Here is a 20856-nt window from a genome sequence, read left to right as displayed (position 1 = left end):
AAAAATAAGAAAAATCTTCCAATGAATAATTAGAAAGTATTGCTATATGTTAACCATGGAAATCATTAATGGTAATATTTGCACTTATTTATAATTATGATCTTTATGAGAAATAGGAAGTTTCACTTACAAGTACCTAAATTTAGGTGTGTCAGGCTAATTTTGAATATAAGCATCTTGCTGCACACTATATAGAAATTTGACTTTTTATTCAAGGTACTTTCAGTTACTATTTGTCCCTTGACTTGTAAGTTGCATCTGGACCAGAAACTATAAATTAACCATAAATATCTTCTGGCAAGCCATATCTCTGAGCTTCTCTATGAGTATGGTGACTCTTAAAATAGACATATCCCTTGTAAATAATATATCTGTAATACAAGTATTTCAACTAAATGATCTCAATAAGTTCTTTCTATCTATCACTTCTCCATGCCCCACATACATACAAAAACCACAATGACTTTTTAGTATTTAAAGATACTGGCTCCTGAGGGGCATGAAGACTCTAAGCCAAGATGGGCTGCATACCCACCAGTGTGAATCTGTCTTCTTGCACCTAAGCTGTCACTTGGGGGGCCAAAGAGAACAGCTCTTGGATGGATATATGGACCGCTGCAATAATTACTCTCCCAAAAGAGAACTACTTGACGTTGCCCTGCTGGCAAGATATTTTTCCTGTTCTAAATCCTTATAAGTAAATCTGATATAAAATGTCTGGTAAGGGTTTCCCTGGTGGCGCAGTGGTTGAGAGTCCGCCTGCCGATGCAGCGGACACGGGTTCGTGCCCTGGTCCTGGAAGATCCCACATGCCGTGGAGCGGCTGGGCCCGTGAGCCATGGCTGCTGAGCCTGCGCATCCAGAGCCTGTGCTCCGCAACGGGAGAGGCCACAACAGTGAGAGACCCGCGTACCGCAAAAAAAAAAAAAAAAAAAAAAATGTCTGGTGAGTCTGAGTGTTTGGTTGAACTCAAAAGACCATCTGGTGGACTTTGCAAAAGCTAACTCAAAATTTTAAATTTTTCTTCAGATACAAAATAACTAATTTGTGTTAAGTGCACAGCAACTATAATTATAGTATTATAATTATAGCATTTTCTCATAAATATGAAAGCAATTTCTTTTTAAAATATGCAATGTTTTTAAAACATTGTTTTCATTTTTCCAACATCTAAGCTTCAGATTAACCATTAATGCAAATATGAATGCCTTTCATTGAGCCTCAACAATAATATTCCACATTCAACTTCTTAAATTAGGGGATTAGCCACATTGATCAGATACTATAGGCATCACTGAAGAATTCTACATACGGTTTTTAAATGTTCAATAAAATGATCTAAGTAAGCAGAATTGAATAGATCTGGGAATACATGAAGCTTTATAGAAAGTTGTGTTTCTATATATTTATTGAGATTTTCAATTCCTAAACATAATCTGAGATGCTAAAGAGTTTGTCAAGATCTTGCCTCATATACTGACAAACTAGAAAAATTACACAGTTAGATATCTATTTCTCTCATTTTTGATAAATTTTGTAAAGTTAACATTAACACACGAATATTGTCTTTCATTTAAATGCAAAAAGACTCTATTTAAAATCTAAACTGTCCTGAACACAGAATCATTAGCAGTTCTGCACCGTTTGACATAAGTTCTGAAACAAATTTTGAAGTGTAACATTCTCACAGTCAACAATAAGTGATCTCTAAATGGGATCCATTAAGTGCTTAAAGAAATCCTTTTCTATTTTAAAGAAAATAATCTATCAGGTAAACTATTTTCTTGAAATCTTGAATTTATAAAGAATATCTTATTAGAGATACTAGATAAAAATGATTACAGGTGCTAATTAAGGGTTTTTTATATCCTTCTTTACCAATAAAATTTATATTTTAAATTATCTCCATTGCAGACATTCAATGTCATTTGTCATTTTTTAATAAAATCATTTGCCATAAAACTTCTAGTGAATTCCTTAAGATACTCTTTTTAAAAAAATGTTAAATTAAACCACTTACTGTAAACAGCCCACTCTTACTGCTACAGGAATGTGGGGAAGTTGAGTGGCCCACTTCAATGTCACATCCTGATAAACATGCAACATGTTATTATGGTTTCCAATCAAAGTATTTATTGTTCCTTCAGAAACTATGGGTTGAAGACAGAAAAAGAGGACAATAAGAAAACAATCATTTCCAACAGTATATTATATCCCTTTTAGAGGATTTATGATACAAATTAATTCTAATGTCTTGACAATTTTTCAGGCTTCCCTGGTGGCGCAGTGGTTGAGAGTCCACCTGCCAATGCAGGGAACACGGGTTCGTGCCCCGGTCCGGGAAGATCCCAAATGCCGCGGAGCGGCTGGGCCCGTGAGCCATGGCCGCTGAGCCTGCGCGTCCGGAGCCTGTGCTCCGCAACAGGAGAGGCCACAACAGTGAGAGGCCTGCGTACCGCAAAAAATTAAAAAAATAAAAATAAAAAAATAAAATAAAAATAAAACATTATTTTTCAACTACAAGCTACCAATATCAAAAAGAAAAAAATCATTTTATAAGTATATAAAAACTACATATATAACTATGAAAACTGTAACTAGATAGTGGCCAACATTTTTGCATTTTATCTAGAAAGCATGAACTTGATTAATATTTAACACATTTAAGCTAATATTTACTAGACATTCACTACAGACAAATAATTCTATTAGGCATTACTATGCTCCATTCTGCTTGTAAAAGAGTCTGATGTTCTCTCAGAAGCATCTTGAACAGCCACGTCTTGGAAAGCATTAATGCATACCTGAGGCCAATTCTACAAGTCATTTTGTATGAAGTAAAATAACTGACAAAACCAAATGTGTGCTTTATATCACACTTCTATTCAAACTTTAAAAGTTAAAATTTCTATTACGTGTGCTGTATAAAACTATTTTCCTAAATGTTTAAAATATATGTGAGTGATTTGGGCTTTTTTTGGTGTATAAAATATAGTCATGACATATGGAAGAGATAAAAGAAAATCTTTCTACACACCTGAGCAATATGGGAGAAAACAACTTGGGCTACAATCAAGTTTCTTCATAAATCGAATTTGTCCATTATCCTTAAGGCAAAAAAAGTTTCTCTCACCAAGAACAAAAACAGAAGATGCTGACTGATTGAAAGAGACAATACATATATCAAGGGCTTGCTCTCCAATATTTAGAGTCCAATCCACCTGCAAAGGAAAACTTATGATCAATTTAGTTACTAAAAACAGAACATTTTAGTCACTGTCATATCAATACAATTAAGAAATGCTTTACAACAATGCAGGCATAAAGATTGGCTAACCTTGGGCTTCCTTGATGGCGCAGTGGTTTAGAATTCGCCTGCCAATGCAGAAGACACAGGTCCAAGTCCTGGTCCAGGAAGATCCCACACGCCATGGAGCAACTAAGCCCGTGCACCACAACTACTGAGCCTGCGCTCTAGAGACCATGAGCCACGACTACTGAACCCATGTACCACAAATAGTGAAGCCCACGTGCCCAGAGCCTGTGCTCCTCAACAAAAGAAGCCACCTCAATGAGAAGCCTGCGCACTTCAACGAATAGTCCCCGCTCATCACAACTACAAAAAGCCCGCATGCAGCAATGAAGACACAACAGAGCCAAAAATGAATAAGCAAAATAAATAACTTTTTTAAAAAGAAAGATTGGCTAATCTTCTTTCACTTTTGTTTTCCTATGACCATATTTCTGATATTTTGTACTCTAATAGTTTTTGCCCCACCTTTTAACAAATGATATTAGCTATTCAGCAGTTCAAAAACACTCATGTAAGTTTAATCAAGGAGGTGAAGATCTGTGCATCAAAAACTATAAAACATTGATGAAAGAAATTGAAGAGCACAAATAAATGGAAAGATATTCCATGTTCATGGATTAGAAGAATTAATATTATTAAAATGTCCCTACTACCCAAGGTGATCTACAGATTCAAATCCCTATCAAAATTCCAATGACATTTTTCACAGAAATAGAAAAAAAAAATGTGTAAATTCATATGAACCCACAAGACTCCAAATAGCCGAAGCAATCTTGAGCAAAAAGAACAAAGCTGGAAGCATTATACTACCTGATTTCAAAATATACTACAAAACTATACTAATCAAAACAGCATGGAACTGGCATAAAAAACAAACATCTAGACCAATGGAACAGAATAGGGAGCCAAGAAATAAAACTCTGCATTTACAGTCAACGCATTTTTGACAAAGTTACCAAGAACACACAATGCAATATGGTACAGTCTCTTCAAAAAATGGTGCTGGGGGCTTCCCTGGTGGCGCAGTGGTTGAGAGTCTGCCTGCCGGTGCAGGGGACACGGGTTCGTGCCCCGGTCCAGGAAGATCCCACATGCCACGGAACGGCTGGGCCCATCAGCCATGGCTGCTGAGCCTGCGCGTCCAGAGCCTGTGCTCTGCAACAGGAGAGGCCACAACAGTGAGAGGCCCACGTACCGCAAAAAAAAAGAAAAAATGGTGTTGGGAAAACTTGATATTCACATGCAGAGAAATGAAAATGAACCCCTATCTCATACCATATGCAAAAATCAATTCAAGGGCTTCCCTGGTGGCGCAGTGGTTGAGAATCTGCCTGCTAATGCAGGGGACACGGGTTCAAGCCCTGGTCTGGGAGGATCCCACATGCCGCGGAGCAACTAGGCCTGTGAGCCTGCGCGTCTGAAGCCTGCGCTCTGCAACAAGAGAGGCCGCGATAGTGAGAGGCCCGCACACCGCGATGAAGAGTGGCCCCCGCTTGCCACAACTAGAGAAAGCCCTCGCACAGAAATGAAGACCCAACACAGCAAAAATAAAGAAATTAATTAATAAACTCCTACCCCCAACATCTTGTTTAAAAAAAAAAAATCAATTCAAAATGGACTAAAGACTTAAACATAAGAACTGAAACTGCAAAATTATTGGAAGAAAACATAGGGAAAAGCTCAATGATTTTTTTGGATATGACCTCAAAAGCACAGGCAACAATATTAAAATAGACAAAAGGGAATTCATCAAACTAAAAAGCTTCTGCAGGGAAAAAAAAGTCATTATGGGATTATATGAAATCATGTGTGTGAAACTTTTGAAAATTGTAAAGCATTATAGAACTTAAAGTCTTTTATTCAATAAAAAAAAAATTTTTAAAGCTCTGCACAGCAAAGGAAACAATCAATTGTGTGAAGAGACAATCTATGAAATGGAAAAAAATATATCCATATAGCTAATAAGGAGTTAATATACAAAAATATATAAGAAACTCAGACAGCTCAATAGCAAGAAAACAAATATCTGATTTTAAAATGGGCAAAAGACCTAAATAGACATTTCTCAAAATAAGACATACAAATGTCCAACAGGTATATTAAAAAATGCACACCACGGGCTTCCCTGGTGGCGCAGTGGTTGGGAGTCCGCCTGCCAATGCAGGGGACGCGGGTTCGTGCCCCGGTCTGGGAGGATCCCACGTGCCGCAGAGCGGCTGGGCCCATGGACCGTGGCCACTGGGCCTGTGCGTCCGGAGCCTGTGCTCTGCAACGGGAGAGGCCACAGCGGTGAGAGGCCCGCGTACCGCAAAAAAAAAAAAAATGCACACCACCACTAATCATCAGGGACATGCAATGTGAGATGGAATGCACAAAAGTACGTGGATAAAGAGGAAGTAAGGTTGCCCTCAAAGTTAGGCTTTGAGGCAAGAATCAACAAATAAAAGTTCAAAGAAGAGATATGAAAAGTCACATTAAAGATAGGTAGACATATATATATATGGACTTCCCTGGTGGCGCAGTGGTTAAGAATCCGCCTGCCAATGCAGGGGACATGGTTTTGATCCACGGTCCGGGAAGATCCCACATACTGCAGAGCAACTAAGCCCATGCACCACAACTACTGAGCCTGTGTGCTGCAACTACTGAAGTCTGCGCGCTCTAGGGCCCACGTGCTGCAACTACTGAGCCCGCATACTGCAACTACTGAAGCCTGCGCACCTAGAGCCCATGCTGCACAACAAGAGAAACCACTGCAATGAGAAGCCCACGCACCGCAACAAAGTGTAGCCTCCACTTGCCACAACTAAAGAAAGCCCGCATGCAGCAACGAAGACCCAAAGCAGTCAAAAAATAAAAATTAAAAAAAAAAAAAATATATATATATATATATATAAATTTCATGCCATCCAGAAATGATTTAGGTATTAATCTGTCTACTTTAGGATTAAAATATCTGAAGAAGGTATGAAATCCAAATGGGGCTAGCCAGAGAGGCAAATATAATCAGTGTGTATATAAGAACAATCTGGAATAGGGAGACAGCATAGTGAATATAGGTAGATGCATCAGATTATCTTCACCTAAATTTGGATTCAACACCAAGAAATCATTCAATTGCCACTTAGTTCAAGTGTAGTTTACCTATATGAAAAGATTCTACTGGACACAAGACATGAATGAACATCAGTCCTAAGACAGTTAACATTTCTCATTACAATATAATAGGCTAGCATTCTAGCATTACTTTTCAGTGCTTGTAACTCGGGCTGATGTGTCCCTGACTCTGAGAGATGACGATTCATTCAGAGTGGATAGGCAAAGTTTCTGAGGCCACAGGCCAAGATCCTGCCACTAAATACTTTCAGTTCACTAGGTACTGAGTGCCACTCTTTGTAACCTCTCCTTAGGGAAATATACCACATTCTAAATTAATGAGTCTCAAAATGCACAGAAGTTTACTAAGAACAATCATTTAAAATTTCTTCCATTTCCAGCCGTGATAGAGTAATAGGAAAAAAATCTACCATCCATCTGAAACAACCACAACACGGACAAAATGTATGAAACAACCATTTGCAAGGCACTGGATATCAGAAAACAAAAGACAGCAATCCCCTTGAAAACAGAAAATAAATGAGGTGAGTGGTAAAATTGCTCCTGCCATGAGAGAGTTTTCAGGCCATGGCACAGGGAGAAACAACCCAGGCAAAGCCCCACAGACTCCCTGAGTTGAGGAGATGGATGCTAAGAGTTCAGAGAAACCAAGGCAGCTAGAGTTCATAAGACAGCATGACCAAGAAAGAGAGCAGCACAGGGACAGAACTCTGAGATCTGTAAAGAATCCTCTCAAGTATTCAGCTGAGTACTTATCAGCACATTCATGTAGAAAACTACTCAAAGCCAGGGAAAGAACCACCCAAAAGGATTAGCGGTAACAGTGCCCAGCATTCACAAAGGGCCTGGAATACTGCCAGTGCCCGCCAGCCAGACTGGAACACCTCATAATTCAAAGGGAACTGGATAGAGCACTCAAAGGGTATTACCTCAGGAGTAGGGAATAAGTAGCCCCAGAATGAGCACTGCTCTGGTCCCACCTAACAAGACTTAAAAGCAAGAGCCAAAAAGATCAAACTGTTTCCAACTAACTTAACTGTCTCCCAGGCCTAAGCTCAAGAATATTTATAGAAACACAAAAATATCTAGCACCCAACAAAGTAAAATTGACTATATCCCGGCATCTAATAAAAAATTACCAAGCATGTAAAGAAACAGGAAAATGTGATCCATGATGTGGAGATAAATAAATAAACTAAAATTCACTCAAAATTGATAGACTCTTTTTTGTGGCGCCTCAGAGGCGGTTGGCCACTTCAGAATGAAGCTGAACATCTCTTTCCTGGTCACTGGCTGCCAGAAACTCATTGAAGTGGACAATGAACAAAAACTTCATACCTTTTATGAGAAGCGTATGGCTACGGAAGTTGCTGCTGACGCTCTGGGAGAAGAATGGAAGGGTTATGTGGTCTGAATCAGTGGTGGAAACGACAAACAGGGTTTCCCCATGAAACAGTGTGTCTTGACCCATAGCCAAGTCCACCTGCTACTGAGTAGGGCATTCTTGTTACAGACCAAGGAGGACTGGAGAAAGAAAGGGCAAATCTGCACAGGGTTGCATTGTAGATGCCAATCTGAGCGTTCTCAATTTGGTCATCAAAAAAAAGGGGGAGAAGGATATTCCTGGACTCACTGATACTACTGTGCCTCGTCTCCTGGGGCTCCAAAAAGCTAGCAGAATCCGCAAACTTTTCAATCTCTCTAAAGAAGATGATGTCCATCAGTATGTTGTGAGAAAGCCCCTAAACAAAGAAGGTAAGAAACCTAGGACCAAAGCACCCAAGATTCAGCATCTTGTTACTCCACGTGTTCTGCAAGACAGACATCGGTGTATTGCTCTGAAGAAACAGCGTACTATGAAAAATAAGGAAGAGGGTGCAGAATATGCTAACCTTTTGGCCAGGAGAATGAAGGAGGCCAAAGAAAAATGTCAGGAACAGATTGCCAAGAGTTGGAGGCTGTCCTCTCTGAGAGAGTCTAAGTCAGAGTCCAGTCAAAAATGAGATGTTCTAAGAGTAACAAATAAATAAGATCAGACATAAAAAAAAAGATACAGATGTTAGAATTAGAAAACAAGGACATTAAAACAATTATTATAACTATATTCTTTATCTTTAAAAAGTTAAGTAGATACATGGAAGATATTTTTTAAATCACCTGAATTGAATTTGTAGAGATAGAAGCTCTACCAGATGGGAATTAATACCAGATTAGACACTGTAGAAAGAATATTAGTGACCTTGAAAACATAGCAGTAGAAATTATCCAAAATGAAATAGAAAAAAGAATTTTTGAAAAGAAAAAGAAAACCTGTGACCTGTAGGGTAACTTCAAGTACCCTAAATGTATGTGTTATTGAGAGGAGAGGAGAAAAGATGGAGAACAGAAAAATATATATGAAGAATTAATAGCTAAAAATTTTCTAAATTTCATGAAAATTATAAATTCACTGATACACAAAGTTCAACAAATCTTAAGCATCAAAAAAGGAATGAAAGAAAGGAAAACTACACAAAACACATCATAATCTAATTGCTCAAAACAAGTGATAAGAGAAAATCTGAAAAACATCCAGAGAAAAAAGACATTATGTACAAAGGGACAAAGATAAGATGAAAGATTTCTCCTGGGAACAATGCAAGCAAGAAGACAGAGGAGACCTCTGCTCTTGGAGGAGGAAATCAAGATGGCAGAGTCACAGGATGTAGAACTCATCTCCGGCATCAAACACAGCAAAAATACATCCATATGTGGAACAATTCTCACCAAAAATTAACTGGAAACTGGCAGAAAGACTCCTGTACAACCAAGGCTGGAAGAGAGATCCACACACAATCAGGTAGAAAGGGAAGAGAAGCGATCAGGTCAGGACCTGTGTGAGGGACGGGGCTCAGAGGAAAAGTGAGACTTCACAGGCAGAGATCCTCCCTGGGGAGTGAGCAGTTTGAACTACATGTTGGGCACCCTAGCTCTGGGGTCCTGCACAGAGAAGACAAACCCCCTTGGCTGGTTGGAGGGCAGGTGGGACTAATAGGAAGGCTGGGGGAACCCCAGATCCAGCTCAGAAGGAGTGCACACATGCTTGTTCACTCCCAAAACAAGGCGGAAAATGCAGATCGGAACTGCATGGGTGGCTGACTGGTTTCCTGCAACCACCTTGTGAGTGCCCCAGCCTGAGCAGACTGAATGCTCCAGCCCTGCTTACTTCACATTTTAGCTCCACACTGGAGTGAAGGCTGCCATGACTGAGGAAAGAACTCATCAGTGAGACACAGAGGCAGCTAAGACCAAAAGCATTGTCTAACCAGGGAGGGAGCAGCACAGGCAGCACATCAGAAGAAGCCTAACCTCTGTCTATGGCTGGACCACCACAGCCTATACTCATTCAAACACCAAGAGCCTGCACAGGCCCTCCTACTCCAGCACTGTTCCCCTCTGGGACAAGGGTGCCAGTGCTGGAAATGGGGAGGGCTCACACTTAAAGGGAACAGAGCCAGAAAGACTCCACCCTCAGGGCTTCTGCTCCAGCAACTTTGGACCTGACCCCACCTTTGATAGGGTAGTGATGGCCACTGAAGAGAGGGGAATCCTTGGCTCATACCTGGCTCTGTCCTTAGCCCTTCCTTCTCCAGCCCACTTCCTACCAAGGTGATAGCTGCCAGCACACCCTGAGGAAAGATGTGACTTATGTTCACATCAAATCCAGCTCTCCCATCAAAACCACTGGGCATATACAAACTACACAAGGATGCTCCCACATAAGGACACTGAATTAGATAACTGTTTCACCTAATTTCATAGAAAGAGAGAAAGTTAAGCAAAATGAGAAGACAGAGGAATTGGTCTCAATAGAAAGAGCAAGAGAAAACACCTAAAAAATCAAAAAAATGAAACAAAAATAAACAATTCACCAGATAAAGAATTCAAAGCATTAGTAATAAGACTACTAATTGAATTAGGGAAAAGAATAGATGAAAAAAGTGAGAATTTTAACAAGAAACTGGAAAATATTTTTTAAAAACCAGTCAGACTGAAGAATACAATAGCTTAAATGAAAAACACACTAGAAGGAATAAATAGCAGACTAGGTGGTACAGAAGAACACATAAGTGATCTGGAAGATAGAATAATGGAAGTCACCAAATCAGAACAGCAAAAATAAAAACAAATTTAACAAATGAGAACAGTTTAAGAGATAACATCAAATTTACCAACATTCGCAGGGGTCCCAGAAGGAGAAGAGAGAGAGAGAAAGGGGTTAAAAATGTATTGGATGAAATTATGGATGAAAACTTCCCAAACCTAAAGAAGGAAATGGATATACAGATACAGGAAACACAGAGGGTCCCAAAGATGAATCCAAACAGATCCACATCAAGACATATCATAATTAAACTGGCAAAAATTAAAGATAAAGACAGAGTTCTAGGGGCAGCAAGAGAAAAACAAAGAGTTATACACAAGGGAACCCCCATAAGACTACTAGCTGATTTTTCTACAGAAACTTTGCAGGCCAGAAGGAAGTGGCATGACATACTCAAAGTGCTGAAAGGGGGAATACCTGCAACCTAGGATACTCCACCAAGCAAGATTATCAGTTATAATTGAAAGAGAGATAAAGAACCTCTCAGACAAGCAAAAATTAAAAGCATTCATCAGGGGTTTCCCTGGTGGTGCAGTGGTTGAGAGTCCGCCTGCCGATGCAGGGGACACGGGTTCGTGCCCTGGTCCGAGAAAATCCCACATGCGTGGAGCGGCTGGGCCCGTGAGCCATGGCCGCTGAGCCTGTGCATCCGGAGCCTGTGCTCCACAACAGGAGAGGCCACAACAGTGAGAGGCCTGCATACCACAAAAAAAAAAAAAAAAGTAAAAATCTATAGGAAAGGGAAAATCCCACTAGGAAAGACAAATATATAGTAAGAGCTGAGGATCAACCACTTAAATAAGCTACTATGAAGATTAAAAGGCAAAAAAATTATAAAAGCAACTATAACTATAATAAACAGTTAAGGGATAAACATGAAGGCGTAAAATATAACATCAAAAACACGAAATATGGGGGGAGGGGAGTAAAAAATGTAGATCTTTAGAATGTGTTTGAACTTAAATCACCACCAGTTTAAAACAATTAGATACAGTTGTAGGTCAACATATATGAAACCCACGGTAACCACAAATCAAAAACCTACAACAGATACACAAAAATTAGAGAGAAAGGAACACAAGCATACCACTAAAGAAAATCATCAAACCACGGAGAAGAAACAAAAAGAAGAAGAAATGAACAGAGAAGAGCTACAAAAACAACTGGAAAACAAGTAATAAAATGGCAGTAAGTACATACCTATCAATATTTTTTTAATATCAGTGGACTAAATGCTCCAATCAAAAGACATAGGGTGTAAATCAACTATGCCTCAATAAAAAATATTTTTTAAGACATAGGGTGTCTGATTGGATTAAAAAAAACAAGACCCATCTATATGCTGCTTACAAGAGACTCATTTCAGAGCCAAAGACACACACAGACTAAAAGTGAGGAGATGGAGAAAGATATTTCATTCATGCAAACAGAACCAACAAGACAGCAAGGATGGCAACACTCATATCAGACAAAATGGACTTTAAAACAAAGCCTATAACAAAAGACAAAGAAGTGAATTCTATCATTATAATATCATAATAATATAATACATGATATCATATAATATCACTATATCATTATAAAAGGATCAATACAAGAAGTGGATATTACAATCATTAACATATATGCACCCAGTACAGGAGCTCCTAAATATATAAAGCAAATAGTAACAGACATAAAGGGGAAAATTGACAAGAATACAATAATAGTAGAAGACTTTAAACCCCCACTTACATCAATGGACAGATCATTAAGACAGAAAATCAGTAATGCAACAGTGGTCTTAAATGACACAATAAACCAGTTGGACTTAATAAATATCTACAGGGCATTCCATCCAAAACCAGCAGAATACACATTGTTTTCAAGTGCATGGAACAGTCTCCAGAACAGATCACATGCTGGGCCACAAAACAAGTATCGGCAAATTTAAGAGGATAGAAATTATACCAAGCATTTTTTCCAAACACAATAGTATGAAACTAGAAATCAATTACCGAAAGAAAAATGGGAAAAGCACAAACATGTGGAAGTTAAACAACATGCTACTAACAAACCAATTGGTCAATGAGGAAATCAAAGAGGAAATCAGAAAATACCTCAAAACAAATGAAAATAGAAACAAACTTTCCAAAATCTATGCAATGCAGTAAAAGCCATTCTGAGAGGGAAGTTTATAGACACAGGCCCACCTCAAGAAACAAGAAAAATCTCAAATAAACAACCTAACCTACCATCTAAAGCAATTAGAAAAAGAAGAACAAACAAAGCTCAGAGTCAGCATAAGGAAGGAAACAATAAAGATCAGAGATGAAATAAATAAAATAGAGACAAAAAATATAAGAGAGAAGATCAATGAAAGCAAGAGCTAGTTTTTTGAAAAGATAAACAAAATTGATAAACCTTTAGCCAGGCTCACCAAGAAGAAAAGAGAGGACCCAAATAAACAAAATAAGAAATGAAAGAGGAGAAATAACAACCAATACCACAAGATACAAAAAATCATAAGAGAATACTACAGCTATATGCCAACAAATTGGACAACCTAGAAGAAACAGACAAATTTCTAGAAACATACAACCTGACAAGATTGAATCAGGAAGAAATAGACAATCTGCATAAATGGATCGCTAGTAGTGAAACTGAATTTGCAATTTAAAAAAAATTTCCAGCAAACAAAAGTCCAGGACCAGACAGGTTCACAGGGGAATTCTACCAAAAATATAAAGAAGAATTTTACCTATCTTTCTCAAACTTTTCCAAGAAATTAAAGAGGACAGTAAACTCCCAAATTCATACTATGAGGCCACCTTTACCTTGATACCAAAACCAGACAAAAACACTACACAAAAAGAAAATTACAGGTTAATACCTTTGATGAATATAGATGCAAAAATCCTCAATGAAATATTAGTAAACTGAATCCTACAACATATAAATAGAATCATACACCATAATCAAGGTGGATTTATTCCAGGGATGCAAGGATGGTTCAATATTTGCAAATCAATCAATGTGATACACCACATTAACAAAAGGAAAGATAAAAATTACATGATCCTCTCAATAGACACAGAAAAGGCATTTGACAAAATTCCACATCTACTCATGATAAAAACTCTCATCAAAGATGGTACAGAGAGAGCATATCTCAACATAATAAAGGCCATTTATGACAAACCCACAGCTAACATCATACTCAATGATGAAAACCCAAAAGCATTTCTGCTAAAATCAGGAACAAAACAAGGATGCCCACTCTCACACTTGTTTAACATAGTATTGGAAGCCCTAGCCACAGCAATCTAACAAGAAAAAGAGATAAAACATATCCAAATTGAAAGGGAAGAAGTAAAACTATCACTCTTTGCAGATGACATGGTATTTTACATATAGAAAACCCTAAAGTCTCCACCAAAAACTATTGGAACTAATAAATGAATTCAGAAAGTTGCAGGATACAAGATCAATATAGACAGTCTGTTGTTTTCCTATAAACTAATAATGAACTATGAGAAAGAGAAAGCAAGAAAACAATCTTGTTTAAAATCACATCAAGAAGAATAAAATACCTAGGAATAAACTTAACCAAGGAGGTTAAAGACCTATGCTCTAAAAACTCTAATAAAACATCAATGAAGGAGTTTGAAAATGATATAAAGAAATGGAAAGATATCCTATGTTCTTGGATTAGAAGAATTAATATTGTTAAAATGTACATACTACCCAAAGCAATCTACAGATTTAATGTAATCCCTATTAAAATGCCCATGATATATTTCACAGAACTAGAACAAATAATCCTAAAATTTATATGGAACTACAAAAGACTCTGAATTGCCAAAGAAATCCTGAGAAAAAGAACAAAGCTGGAAGTAAGTCCCTGAGTTCAGACTACACTACAAAGCTGTTGTAATCAAAACAGCATGGTACTGGCACAAAAATAGACACATAGATCAATGGAACAGAATAGAGAGCCCACACACCTATGGTCAATTAATCTACGACAAAAGAGGCAAGAATATACCATGGAGAAAAGACAGTCTCTTCAGTAAGTGGTGCTGGGAAAACTGAGCAGCTACATGTGAAAGAATGAGATTAGAACATTTCACCACACCTTATAGAAAAATATACTCAGAGTGGATTAAAGACCAGAAACAATAAAATTCAAACAATTTTTCTTCAAACTACTGTTTCAAGTTATCAAACGTCCACATTTGTCTTTGAGCTAACTTTATCTTTGTAGACTGTGAAAATTTTTTCATCTTTTACTTATATATTTCATCACATGTCTACTAGTAGCAACTTTTTTGCCTATTAAAGGAATTTTTAATTTTCCTATTTTTATTTTGTTAGTTTATAATCACTTCAGTTAAAAGTGACCACATCTGGGTATCTATCATTCTAGTGGTACAACTCTATAATCTGCTATATTATGACCATGACTAGGCATGTATCTCCATTGCTCAATAATAGCCAACTAAATTCTTTGATCATTGACATAACTTTAACACAGAAAAGAGAAATGGCTAAAATATATGTTTTTAAAATTTTTATTCCCAGGAATTCTTATTCTAAATGAACATCTGTAATTAGATATAACATTACTAAAATTTTCATATATTTTTAAAAGGCCTTACAACTAGTCTTTTTCCAGAACCAAGTTTTTGCTGTTCAGTCTCTTGTCTTTTATCTGCATCCGTTGCAAAAGCAAGTACTTGGTATCTGTTTAAAACATATGGAATAATTGTAAGTGACTTTATAGTTAAAAAGTGTAAATTATTTTAAACTTTAAAAACACATTATCTCAGTATAGCTAAAATTTTTAAATGCACATTATCTACAAACCTTATGAATAACTTTCTCCTTGATTTTAAAAGTTGTAAAATTTAGTAATGAATTCATACTGAATGATACTGTGGCTTAAGACTATGTAAAACTGCAATGGTAAACAAATTATATGTCCCAAAATTCAATGTTGGAAAAATAGCTCTGCCAAATATCAAAGCATTTCCATTAGAATTTTATGTGACAAATAACAATACTCAAAAAAGATCCAGCACCAAAACACAAAATAGAAAAAAATACAAATAATGCAAAGCAACCAGACGACTTGTTGCAACCTCCCCCAAAAAAGTAGTAGTAGAAATAGTAGAAATTATTAATAGATAATCTATGGACCCCAGAACACCTGAGTTTAATTCCCAGCTAAACCATTAACTAGTTGAGAAAGTTTTTTTTAATTAATCACTCTGTCTTATCTATAAAATGGGAATAATAATCTCAAACTCAAGCATTGTTAAAAGAATTTAAAAATAATTTAGTACCTAGTACAGTATCCGGTGTACACTAGGTGCCCAATTATTGATTGACAGATTGACAAACACATAGACAGATACAAATTTATATATACATAGAGATAAATCACCTAGTAATTTATCTGCTATGTAATAAGTACTCAATAATGGACATTATAACTTTCTAGAAGTACTTTAAAGCTTTTATTTCAATAGTAACATTTAACACATTGTAAATCAATTATACTTCAATAAAATAAATTTTTAAAAAGTTAAAAATTAAAAAATAGTAACATTTAGCTCAAGTCATTCTTAAAAACAATTTAAAAATATCATTCAATTTAGAAATGTTTAATTTAGACAATAAAGTTTAAATTCCCTTACTCGCATTAATTTATGGTGTATTGTTAGAGTAATAATCTTACTCAAAATGAAGAAATTTTAGGCTCATAGATTCCTTTCTCTCTTTTTTTTTTCTTTTGAAGTTTCTTACTTTTATTGTTGGTGCATATCTAGTTACATAGGGGAGATAGGGAAGGCTCTCCAAAAGATAACACTTAGCAGAGAAAAGGTATTAGAAGGTTAACAAAAACATCTCAACAAATAATTAAGCCTTTCCCTCTTATTGAATCAAAACTTCTTGCATTGCTCTTTGATAGCTAGGAGAAAAATTAGTAGGTAGATATATTCAGACATCTCATATTGTCTAAGAGAAAGATGTCTGATAGTATAAACATCAGGGACCTGAATAAATAAAGGCAATGCAGAATATCTAAACAAGTACTGAAATTTACACTGGTATTCAAATGTCATACACCAACTCTTAAAGCCTTCTATCTCAATCAGCAATACTTAATTTGTAAAAAGCCTCCAATTTTCAGTGAATGCACAATGACTATGAATTAAGATAGATTTTGCAATGCATTCATGAAAATTACAGTTAATAAGAAAGCTTAATGTATATAAAGTTCATTCATTCAATAAACATATAGTAGGGATCTCATATAAGCATTAACAAGGGGAAAAACTACTACATGACCTGTATCCACCAGGACCTTCCCAAAGTAGTTGTGAAGATTCATATACAAACAAATAAGTGTAACTCAGAGTGCCCTGTGCTAACAGAAGGTACGCATATAAGTACCAAGGGAATATGATCGCAGAAACAGGTAACTGGGGTGGAGGAAATATATATGTTCTTGGTATCAGTTCAGGAGGAGAAAGCTAGGTTTTGAAAAATGAGTGAAAACTCATCATGCTGTTAAAGAGGTAAAAGGCATTATGGCAAAGCAAACAGCATATGCAAAGGCATGCAGCAGTAAAAGAGACATGAAAGGCCATGGCAGTTTAGGAGAGATGCATGGAGGAGAGGAATGAGTCATGGGAAATGAGACAAAAAAGGGTAGGAGACTGGAGATCTCGGCCTTGTAAAATCATGCTAAAAAATCCCATAGGTAGCTGCAGCAAATATCTCCACACCATCTGAGACTGACCTTCAGAATCCCTAACTCTCCAAAAGCGCCAAATAATTAGACCTCACAGTCCAACCTCCAAATAAGATTGTTTTACTCTTTCTGGTTCATGGTAACAGAAATTAGTATGCACTAGTGACTAGAACATCAGTCCAGAGCTGGTCCTGCAAATGGATCTAACCTCGGGCAATTAATTACATAGGGCATTCATTCCCTGCAGACACCAACCTACCAGAGGATGATATGGATATTAATGAGATTGTTGCAAATATCCAAAGATTTTGAGCTGTTTGAAGGTTCTTACATAACTAAAAAGAGTTATTATTTCATGTGAGGCATAAGTGAACCCTTAAAGTGGCCTCATTAACATCAAAACAGCAGGCACAGATACAGCCAAAATTGACTCCTGATTTCTAAATCCAGACCAATTCTCTTCCCAGAAGACAACTCAGAAGAGTATTTTATTACTAAACGTAACTGACAGTAAATTTAGATGATGACAAACTTACAATAGCATTTATTTTATGATTCTTCCTTAAATTCTCTTAACTGTGACCAATAATATACATGGAAATCTGTTTCCAAAACCAAACAATTCCAAGCAGACTTGGAATTTCTGAAATAAAGAAAACACTTGGATTTTTTTTTCTTATCACTCAAGTGTTCTGTGATATAAGCTAAAGAATAAAATTCCCTTGTTGGAACTGCTGAAAGAATAATCAGGTCCAATGTAAAAAGATTTAATGAAAGAGTGTCATATGTGTTTTTCAGAACAGAAAGGGCACTAATCACAGATACAGCAAGTCCAGGTGAACAGTGGTACTTTTTGAACTAATAGCCACAAATGCTTAACAGGTCCTGTGGAGCACCAATGACAAACTCAACCATATAATTTAGTGCTCCTCTGTATCACATCGTAAAAACAGCAGCAAGTAACTAAAATATGGATGGAGGTGTCACAAAACACAAAAGTAAACCCTCCAAAATCATTTATTTTTAAATGAAAAATAGTTGTCACCTCAACGTGTACCAGGAGATTTGGGGACTTTGATATTTAACCTACAGAACTCTACTAGAATTAGAGGCTCTGGATACAGAGCATTACTACACTCATTCCAACTATAGCTAAAGCATTCTTGATTATGCCTGGGAGAATCATTTTCATTGAAAGATGCCAGTAACAAAATAGAAGGTTTCCTCATAAACTTTTCATTCCTTCATTAAGATCTTGTTAAACATCTACTTTCAGCAAGGTACAATGCTAGGCACTTCAGGGGATACAAAATCCCTGCCATCAAGGAACATTTAGCCTAGTCAAGGAGAAAAACAAGTAAATATGTCATATCAGTGAAAGCATGAATAGTGCTTATGGAAAGCAGTGAAAAATTACTCTGTGAATTGAGAAGAAGGAGTTGTTACTGACAGCTACATCAGGCAAGATCTGAATGGGGAGCAGGGAGGCTTCCAGACCTAATTTTCATTCACAGAAAAGGAAGGAAGAGTATTTCAGACAGAGTACAGCATGAGCAAAAGAGGAGAGAGAAAGAGAGAAGCTCTGAATATATATGAATAACACCAAATGTTTCAGTTTGGCAAGAGCCTAAGGCTGGTGAAGAACACAATCCTCTTTTTAAAATACTATCCATTAAATTCAACAAACAGATTTTAAAATACTGATTTAAAGACTATTGTCTACTTAGCAATGTATTAATATTAGGAGCCACTTTAGGGGTACAGGGGAAAGTGTATAGCAAACAGGGGAGAAAGATAAAACTCCCGGCAAGTATACTTCTTCAGGGAGCCTCCTTACATTCAACTCCTATTTAAAGGTATTACCTCTAGGCTTCTCAGTTTCCTGTGCACAGTGCTGCCATAGCCAGTATCACAATGAACTGAAGTAGCTGGTTGACTTGCTACCTCCCCACTTGCTGGCATACTGCTAGAGGACAAGAGACAGGTCTTATCTGGCTTTGCATCTCCAGTGCTTTGCACAGTGTGTGGCACAGAGAAGCCTCTTGAAAAATGTTTGCTGAATGAATGACTGAACCAATGAACTGAATTATTCCTTTAGTGAACAGGTATTTAAAACAGATTCTGCTCTCAGGAACCTGATAATGTAAGACATACTCTGGCACATTTTAGCACAATAAAAAAGCAAATATGATATTGGGCAAAAATCAGTGTGTTGGGCAATAATATATCTAGGAGGTTAAAAAAAGGAGGCTATTTAAACCAATTAATTTTAAAAGTCCCTTCCAAATCTGAAAGTTCACTTAACAGAGGTAAAATGGGACTGGAGCATAAAGAGCACTGAATGTCGTATGAGAAGATTTAGACTTTTTAATGGACCACAAAAAGTATTCTGGCTTAAAGAGGTGTTTTAAAAGAATAGCTATGAGAAAGGCCCTTCAAAGTCTAGATTAGAGGTTAAAAAAAAAAAAACAGAAATCCAAGTGAAAAGATAAAGGTCTGAATGCCAGTGGGAATGGGAAGCAAGGGCTGAATAAGAGAAAAAAAAAAAAAAAGGTAGAAAGGTCACAATTTACTGACTAAATAATTCTGACAAGCAAAGGAAAGAAAAAGAGAATAAAAGATGATCCAAAGTTTGTACAAATGTGGCCAAGGGAATGGCCCAAAGCCCCTCCTCTACCAAAAAAAAAAACAAAAAACTCTCACTTCAAAAGAAAGACAACATTCAAAGTATGTCCTGAATTAGAATCACCTGGAGTATGTACTTGTGATGATTTCTGGGTCTTTTCCCCAAACCTACTAAATCAAAATCTAAGGGGCTGGGGATTAAGAATGTGTAAATGTGCGTTTCATAAAAGGATGCTCAGATGATTCTTACGCACACTAAAGTTTGAGACTCATGGCCTTCTCTAGTTCCTATTTGAACATAATTGATCTGTTTTTAAAGTAATTAAACATCAATATCAAAAATGAAAACGAATTATGTCTTAAAAGCCTTTTCTATTAACTGATTATATTTTTAACTGATTATAAATAGATTTAATGAAGCCTCCAAAAACCAAACCTACAGTTTTCATGCTTTCTCCCATCCTAAATTACACCTGTGATTACCATTTAATCTATTAAAACTGAAAGTATATATAAATACAACATACTACTCAATGTTATAAACCCTCTTGATTGTCATCATTTCACAATAATCACACATCCCATGCATTTTTACCATTTTAAAAGATCCACATAAAAAATAAAGTGTGCACTTTTTTAGTCTTAGATGGAGATGAATTTAATAGATCAGTATGTTGGAGAATTACCACAGTTAAAACAGTATGAGTTTCTGTGAGACTAAACCTTCACGTTAAGGAAACCTACACATTGTTTTGTCATCCAATCACTCCTGGAGTTATTACCAAATTAATTCCTATTCCCATATTTCAAAGAGTAAGTCATGGAACATTCACATCTTTGTATCACGACCCCAGTGTAACACTGCCAGTATCACTGTCCTTGGCAAAAACTGGGTGGAAAGCTAAAAAGCAGATC

The 20856-nt window shown here is 36.8% G+C and overlaps 1 protein-coding gene and 1 pseudogene across 9 annotated transcripts in view; one reads left to right on the top strand and one right to left on the bottom strand.

The window, feature by feature from the left end:
- BBS9 (Bardet-Biedl syndrome 9) overlaps window positions 1-20856 on the bottom strand; it is a 479004-nt gene that overhangs the window by 356165 nt on the left and 101983 nt on the right. For all 8 annotated transcript variants that reach the window (XM_082632872.1, XM_082632873.1, XM_082632874.1 and 5 more), the window contains 3 exons: window positions 15215-15299; window positions 3038-3221; window positions 2021-2150 (listed from right to left, as the gene is read on the bottom strand). In XM_082632872.1, coding sequence (XP_082488998.1) covers window positions 2021-2150; window positions 3038-3221; window positions 15215-15299 — 399 coding nt within the window. The remainder of the gene's footprint in view (window positions 1-2020; window positions 2151-3037; window positions 3222-15214; window positions 15300-20856) is intronic.
- On the top strand, window positions 7656-8433 carry LOC309810695 (small ribosomal subunit protein eS6-like; annotated as a pseudogene). The gene has a single exon. The product of its transcript is annotated as a small ribosomal subunit protein eS6-like (transcript).

This window comes from Mesoplodon mirus, assembly GCF_964341445.2.
Source record: "Mesoplodon mirus genome assembly, chromosome: 9".
Taxonomy (NCBI): domain Eukaryota; kingdom Metazoa; phylum Chordata; class Mammalia; order Artiodactyla; family Ziphiidae; genus Mesoplodon; species Mesoplodon mirus.
The sequence above is the reverse complement of the archived record's forward strand: the minus strand, read 5'-3'. Positions and strand labels throughout refer to the sequence as shown.